Source organism: Lucilia cuprina, chromosome 2 (genome assembly GCF_022045245.1).
Source record: "Lucilia cuprina isolate Lc7/37 chromosome 2, ASM2204524v1, whole genome shotgun sequence".
Classification (NCBI taxonomy): Eukaryota; Metazoa; Arthropoda; class Insecta; order Diptera; family Calliphoridae; genus Lucilia; species Lucilia cuprina.
This window is the reverse complement of record NC_060950.1, coordinates 34,614,469-34,622,793: the sequence shown is the minus strand read 5'-3', so window position 1 is coordinate 34,622,793 and position 8,325 is coordinate 34,614,469. Positions and strand designations below refer to the sequence as shown.

At 32.4% G+C, this 8,325-nt stretch overlaps 2 protein-coding genes across 2 annotated transcripts; both read left to right on the top strand.

Moving 5' to 3' along the window:
• The first annotated feature begins 637 nt into the window (after positions 1-637).
• Positions 638-1,951, top strand: LOC124420759. Its single transcript, XM_046954854.1, has one exon. It carries the CDS (start codon positions 638-640, stop codon positions 1,949-1,951), a length of 1,314 nt encoding a protein of 437 aa, XP_046810810.1.
• Positions 1,952-4,291: 2,340 nt separating this feature from the next.
• On the top strand, positions 4,292-5,101 carry LOC124420757. Its single transcript, XM_046954847.1, has one exon. It carries the CDS (start codon positions 4,292-4,294, stop codon positions 5,099-5,101), a length of 810 nt encoding a protein of 269 aa, XP_046810803.1.
• Positions 5,102-8,325: the final 3,224 nt, after the last annotated feature.

Here is an 8,325-nt window from a genome sequence, read left to right as displayed (position 1 = left end):
ACTCAATACAAAAATCATGCCTTCACTGCAACCTAAACAACCACTCCACACCGGAATGCAGGAAGTTTTTGGCTTTGTCTACGGCTGAGAGACGAAAATTAGCTTATAACAACAGATGGTGCTTCACCTGCATTGAACATAAAAGTAACAAGTGGTGCTCTAGCAAAATAAAATGCTGTCATTGTGGAAAAGGTCATCATAAAATTCTTCATCTTATCGAAGAAAATAAAGACAAATCCCAAACATCATCAATGACCACAAAAGGATCTACTACAACATCAGTACTTCTGGCAACAGCACAAGTTAAAGTACAAGCGGCAAATGGGGAACAGTTGATGTTGAGGGCGCTAATTGATCAAGGTTCACAAATAACAACATTGTCAGAAGAGGCATCTCAACTCGGTCAAAACCTGAAAAAGTCGTGTCAGCTACCACCACCAACCTAGAACGCTTTTGGGAAATAGAAGAAACATCATTAGAATTCAATAACCATGAAGAAGATGAGTTTTGCCAGGAACTATTCAAAACATCAACCAAAATTGATGACTCCAATCGGATTGTGGTAAATCTACCGATTAAAAAAGATAATAACGAACTTGGTGAGTCAAAAAAGCAGGCAGTAGCTAGACTGCTCTCTATGGAGAAAAAATTTAATTCAAATCCTAAATTGAATGAACAATATATACAGTTTATGGAAGAATATGAAAGATTGGGTCACATGAAATTAACAACAAACAACAGTGGAAAATATTATCTTCCTCATCAAGCTGTAATCAGAGAAAACAGCTTAACCACAAAATTAAGGGTGGTATTCGATGCATCAGCAAAAACAACAAATGGTAAAAGTCTCAATGATGTGATGTATACGGGACCAAGGCTGCAAAAAGACATATTTGATATTATTTTAAAATGGCGGCTATGGAGATATGTAATGATGGCGGATGTTGAAAAGATGTATAGACAAGTGAGAGTTGCAGAAGAAGATCAAAAATATCAACACATATTATGGCGAAAAAATAATAACGAGCTGATAAAGGAGTATAAGTTAACAACAATTACGTACGGAACAGCCTCAGCTCCATTTCTTGCAGTGAGGGCGTTATTTTATATTGCTGATACCTGTCCAATTCCGGAGATTAAAAATATTATTAAAGAAGATTTTTACATGGATGATCTCATAACAGGAGCCGACACTATTAAGCAATGTAAATATATTCAGCATAGTGTTTTAAATCATCTTGCAAGTTATGGTTTTAAATTGAGAAAATGGCTGTCAAATGAAAAGCAAATAACTGAAGACGTATGCAGTTCCATAATGATTCAAATAAAAGATGATGAGTCAATAAAAACATTGGGATTGCAGTGGGATCCAGTTTTGGACAACTTTAAATTTGGTATCAACTTTTCAAACAACGATAAAATTACAAAAAGACATGTTTTATCAGAAGTGGCTAAGATTTTCGATCCTTTAGGGTGGTTGTCACCAGTTACAGTTCTTGCAAAACTGTTTATACAAAAATTGTGGTTGCTGCAGAATAAATGGGACGAAGTCATACCCGATGAGCTAAATAATGAATGGCAAGTGTTCAAAAATAATATATCCTCTCTACAAGAAATTCGTGTGCCAAGATGGGTGCAGTTAACAACTAAGTCTAGATTTGAGCTGCATGGTTTTGCGGATGCATCGGAAAAAGCATATGCAGCTGTAATATATATAAAAAAAGAAAACTCGGTGACGCTTCTTACCGCCAAAACAAAAGTAAATCCAATAAAAAATAGGAAGACTTTGCCGAAATTGGAACTTTGTGCTGCACATCTATTAGCAAAACTACTACAAAAGGTATCTAACATTGTTAAAGGCCAACATACGATATATGCTTGGAGTGATTCAACAATAACTTTAGCATGGGTCAAAAATAAAACAAAGATAAATTCGTCCGAAATCGGGTAGCAGAAATAAACAACATTATACCTAATGCGATATGGAATCACGTAAGCAGTAAAGATAATCCAGCAGATATTGCATCACGCGGTATTTGTGCTTCACAATTTAAAGCACATTCTTTATGGTGGAATGGCCCTCAATGGTTGAATAAATCATCAGAGTATTGGCCTTGCAAAGCAGAAAATTCTGAAATAGTGGTCACTGCAGTCACAAGGATAAGGAGTTCTACCTTGCTAATGGAGGTGATCAACAAGTATTCAAATTATACAAAAGAGTGGTGGCATACATCTTAAGATTCATCAATAAGCTGAAAAAGAAGCCCCATGAATTTCAACACTTATCTGTAGGCGAATTAAAAGCAGCAGACAAAATTATAGTAAGATATCACCAAGAAAATGAATTCAATAGTGAGATATCAGATCTTAAGAGAAATGGAGTAGTTAATAAATGCTCCAAAATAGCGAATTTATTTCCTTTCATAGACAATGATTGTTTACTGCGTGTGGGTGGTAGACTACAAAATTCGAATTTACCATATAATCAACAACATCCAGTCATATTGATGAAATCATCCTTAGCATCAGCAATAGTGAAAAAGGTGCATATTCAAACGTTGCATGGTGGAAATCGCATAGTTGAAGCCACTCTAAGGCGAAATTATTGGATTATTGATATGAAAAATATCATTAAGAAATTTATAAGAAGCTGTCCAACTTGCATTCGATACAGTCAGGAGAAATCTAAACAACTGATGGGGAATCTTCCTGAAGCAAGAGTTACTATCTCAGCTCCATTCAAACATGTCGGTATAGATTATGCTGGCCCTATTCAGATGAAATATTCTAAAGGCAGAGGACAAAGGTCGTATAAAGGTTATATAGCTGTATTTGTGTGTATGACCACTAAGGCTATTCATCTTGAAGCAGTAAGCGACCTAACTTCAGATGCGTTTCTGGCTGCGTTAAAACGATTTTTTTCAAGAAGAGGTGTTAGTTCTGACATTTATTCTGACAATGGAACTAATTTCATTGGTGCAAATAGAAAACTTGACAAGGATTTTAAATCTGCAGTTCTAAATAATAAAACAGTAATACCAATACTAGCATCACAAAAAATTCGTTGGCATTTTATTCCCCCGGCAGCTCCTCACTTTGGAGGAATTTGGGAAGCTGGAGTCAAGTCAGTAAAGTTTCACTTAAAACGAACAATAGGGGAAACAAAACTAACCTATGAAGAAATGAGTACGTTGCTTGCTCAAATTGAAGCAGTATTAAACTCCAGACCTCTGGTTGAGTTACGCGATGATGAGGTAGATCGTATTGATGTATTGACTCCTGCACATTTTCTTATTGGAAGACCATTAAATGATTGCCCGGAACACATTGAGGAATGTAATATAAGCTCACTGAATAGATGGAAGTTAATCCAAAAAATAAGGAAAGACTTTTGGAACAGATGGAGAGATGAATACCTTACTACTCTTCAACAACGCAATAAATGGAAATTTTCTGAAGAAAACTTAAAAGAAGGTGCAGTCGTTATAGTCAAAGACGATAATACTCATCCAGCTAGTTGGCCGCTGGCAAAAGTTATAGAAGCTCATAGCGGTAAAGATGGAAAAGTACGAGTTGTTTCATTAAAACTCCAAAATAACATTTTGAAACGACCAATAAATAAATTATGTCCTTTAATGTCTACATATGAAGAGAAAGAAAAGTTACCGCCAGTAAGAAGCTGCTTCATGAAAGCAGAAAAAACTAAGAAGGAAGAGGTATGCTGGATAAGACTTTTATTAGTCTTAATGGTGTTGATAAATCCAGTTAAAAGTCAGCCGATAAGTGGAAAAGATGCAGTATCAATCAAAGAGCTATCTCCACATACAGCGATTTATCTGGATAAAGTTGGTCAAATAAACTCCATTAATTCAAAATGGAATCTTGTGGTGTACTATAACTTGTCACTGCATTATGAAGAAATCACCAAAATCGGAATAATAATAAAGAAAGTAAAGGATGAATGCCCAAAATTGGAGATATACAAGGAATCCTGCGAGATGGTGATGACTGCAATAGAGAGGAGATACAATATTTCATTCAAAACAATGAACTGCTCATTAACAAACAGCGAATTAAAAGATCTCCTTTTGAATTTGTTGGATCTATTTACAACATTCTGTTTGGTATGATGGATGCAGAAGATCGCGAAGAGATGGAAAGAAATATGCGGAGTATCTTCAGCAATCAGCAAGACCTGAATAAGTTGATGAAAGAACAAACTTCCATAGTCGATTCAACAATAAATGTTCTAAAGAAAACGACAGAGGACGTAAAAAAGAGTTTTAAGCAAATGCATAGTCAACTAAAACTCTTTTGTGAAGAAGTGAATAATGAATTAATTACGCATAGGTTGACAGTATTCTTTAATGTCATGACAACACAATTGAATCTAATGATTGACGAATGTTTCAACATACAATCGTCTATAATCAATTTGCTGATAGATGTCAACCACGGTCATATAAATACAGATTTATTGACACCCTCACAACTTCAAAAGGAATTAATGGATATCGAAAAAATATTGCCCAATAATCTTATGCTTCCCGGAAAGGCAACTGGAACTGAACTAAAGGAGGTTTATCATGAACTGAAAGCAAAGGGTACGATAATTGATTCGCGACTTGTTGTTCAAGTGGAAATACCTCTAATACAAACTCATAGTTCTGAGGTGTACGAGATAATAATGCTTCCTGTAGATAACGAAGTTACCGCTGTTATGGCAATAGTACAAGATGATTTTATTGTATACAATTTTGCAACGAACATGTACTATTTAATGTCTCAATCTCAACTTAACAAATGTGAGAAGAATCTTCAAGGGCAGTACAACTGTTTAGGAAATATGCCTTGGAAGCCAGCTATTGAACGTGCGTGTGAAGTGTCTGCATTAAAACAATCCCGACATGCTGATTGCTCTTTTAAAGCTGTCCCAAGGAAGAGTTTATGGAAACAACTATCTTCAGAGAATCACTGGATATTTACAGTATTTGATAACTTAATTCTCACTGTTGATTGCGGACTAAGTAATCGAAGTTGGATTACATTACCACTAAAGGGAATATTACAGTTACCATACGGTTGTACAGCTGCATACTAAGGTATAACATTAACTGCATCGAAACAATTTACTTCCGAAAAGAAAACAACGATTCAATCGTCATCATGGGAACTGGATTATAAGAAAATAAACAGTAAGTTGGTGAAGCCTTTTGATGTCACAATTATAAACAACACGAAGTATATAGAAAAACTTCAGAAGGATGTCGAGATAATGAATGCCAAGAATATTGAGTTAAGAGAACTTAATTTTCACACTGCACCTGGACATGCCTCATTTATTATAATTCTAATAAGCATCATAGTTCTCATCTTTGTTTACATTAAGTATAAATGTTGTAATAAAAATGCAGTTGTTAAATTAGACTTTTCTCCTCCGGTGTCTTATAGCGCCCGGCAGAATGTTCAAACTAATTGAACATTTAGTTCAAACTAATTGAACGAATTGAACATAATTTCTAAATATCGCTAAGCGCTATAAATATGTAAAGAAAGAGACGTTTGTAATGTTTAATAAATCTTGGAATTGTAATAGATTTAAATCTTGGGATTTTTCTATTTAAGACAAGAGAAAACTCATTTCTACCAATACTTGATAAAATAGAAATGTACAAATATAAAAGTAGCTGGTGGAGGGTATTTAAGATTTGGCCTAGCCGAATATAGCACTCTAACTTGTTTAATATCAAATCGACAAAATACTCTTTTTTCTGTCCAAAATACATAAATATTAAACATCTTCCAAATTTTGTAATACTATAACAACGCTAGGTCCCGCGGAAAATGTATTCTCTTTTTTGTAATTTTGTCATACGGTGTTACGGAAAGGTTCACAAAAGTGAGAACTAGCTTTGTTCACTTTAATTTTGAAACCCGTGTTAAATCCTACAGCATTAAAAGCGTTAAAAAAAAATTTGTAAAATATCCCAAACTTTTGATTAGATAATTGACCTTTAAGATTAATACCAATGTATGAGTAAAATTCGACAAAAAAACGGTCTGTTAGTACCCTATCCCTCATAAAAAGTCCTTTTCAGATAATTACTTTAACGAGCATAACTAGCGTAATAATATTATATATCAACGCAATTTGATATAAATAAGTTATAGTGAAACTAAAACCGTTTTATCAAATTTTATGAATATCGGCCCATAATTGACTCTAGCCCTTAGCCCCTATATTGTAAGAATTAAGAAATCAAAATTATGATCTAATTAATTTTTTGGAAATTCACTTAAGAACTCATAAGACCTATGACTATATAGCACCAACATTCGAAATTATTTTTAATTAGCAACATATAAATCTCACACTCTAACTTGCCGTTATACTTAGCATAGCATACATGATATAGCTGTATATAATATCTACAAACAAAATTCCTTTATTACAAGCAATTAAAGGTTAAGATTTGCAAAAATTTCTTTAAATATTTTTAAGTTTAAATCAATGATTTCAGTATATTTTACCTAAAATAAGTTTCTAAGATATTTTATGTAATCATGATGAATTTTTATTCTTATGCTACTGAAAACTTTATTATTTATTTTAAATAAAAAAGTAGGGTAAACCTCTGTCAACTGCCGGCATACATAAAAATGTATAGTTTTTATGACGTTGTATATACAAACTATTTATTTATACTTTTAAAATAAATTTATAAAATTAACATTTGGTTTTGTCTGTTTTTGTTGTTTCGTTAGAGTTGGTGTGGGTTGTTTAAATAAATGCATTTATAATTTTGTTACCATATTTTCGTTGTTGGGTTTTTTACAGCAAACAAAATTGGCTTTTCTGTTGTCCGCTATGAGGGGCAACGTTTTGGTGTTTGTGAAATAGACAAAATAATTAAAATGTTGGCAATTTTTCAGTAATTAAATGTTTTTGTATTCAAATGTGAGATTTTCAATTAAATTACCAAAATATTTATTAGATTTTATTACAAAAATGTTTTAGAGTGTACTACATTGCGTATAATTAACGTGACCTAAATCTAATAATTTTGGATAATATGTAAGTATACATATATTTGAAGGTGGATGTTGCAAATAAGGTTTAATTTTTGTATAGAAATAATTTCTTTTTATTCTGTCTATTTAATTGATATTTTTGGTTGTATCGATTGCATAAATCTTAAAGCTATATCTACATATATTTTTAAACTATATATATTACCAAATTATTAGATTTAGGTCACGTTAATTATACGTAATGTAGTTCTTTCTAAAATACTTTTATTTATGAAATTTTGAATTTAATTCATATGAAATCATTGAAATCCGCCAATTTTGGAAGGTTTAATTTGCTAGTCCGGAAATTTATTTCCCAATCACATTGATGTCAAAGGATTTTTGCTCTAATAGCTTCCCAAACATACGAATTTTTCTACTTATTTCTTATGGGAGGTTATAATCGACCCATTATTTCACCTAGCCCCTATACAACTGAACTCCCGAATAGAGCTTGCAAACCTTTTTATACAACTTTTTATACCGTAGGCGAAGCCTATTAAAAATAGTTAACATCGGTCCATTATTTACCTAGATCCCATACAACTGAACCCGCCAAGTTCATAATTATGTTTAATATACTTCTATCTAGACAAAAAACTGCAAAGTTCTATACTAGCCTTAATAACCCTCATAAACTTTATGTTTATATGGCTTCATTTGACCCTAGCCCCTATAAAAAGCTATCAAAATTTTACTTAAATACCAACAGTTTTATTAAACAATAAATAGCTTAAGTATATCTGAGGCAAGGTACAATTTAACTTAATTCATATAATAATTGTGTACTTTTTAGTTTTATATTTAAATTTGTAAATTAGATTCTTTAAAAATTAATAGAACACCATATTAAGTGTTTGCGTACTTTTGTTTGAAATACTACAAAAATTGTATGAACTACCGCTAAGCATATCGCATAAGCTGCAAGTTATCAAATTCAACATATTTAACCACACAAATAATTCACAAGAAAATCTCTTTTGCTCTATCTTTGCATAGATAGTATCTATTAGATACTTCACAAATTCCTTGAAACTGATGTTAAGATTTTTTCACATAGTACTTTATTCTTCAATGCACATACATTAGTATATGTAGTTTTATATACATGTTTATGTGATGTGTTTATGCTTATGGCCTGTCATTTGTATTGCTTTGATAAATATGTATTTGGGAAATTTCATGTTAAGTGAACCAACTCAAAAAAATCATCTGGATGAAATTTGCACCGAGGTTAGTACTATTGAATACTTA

Bases quoted from the DNA above. Each gene is read 5' to 3' on its own strand.
- LOC124420759 (XM_046954854.1), top strand. From the start codon at position 638: ATGGAGAAAAAATTTAATTCAAATCCTAAATTGAATGAACAATATATA.
- LOC124420757 (XM_046954847.1), top strand. From the start codon at position 4,292: ATGCATAGTCAACTAAAACTCTTTTGTGAAGAAGTGAATAATGAATTA.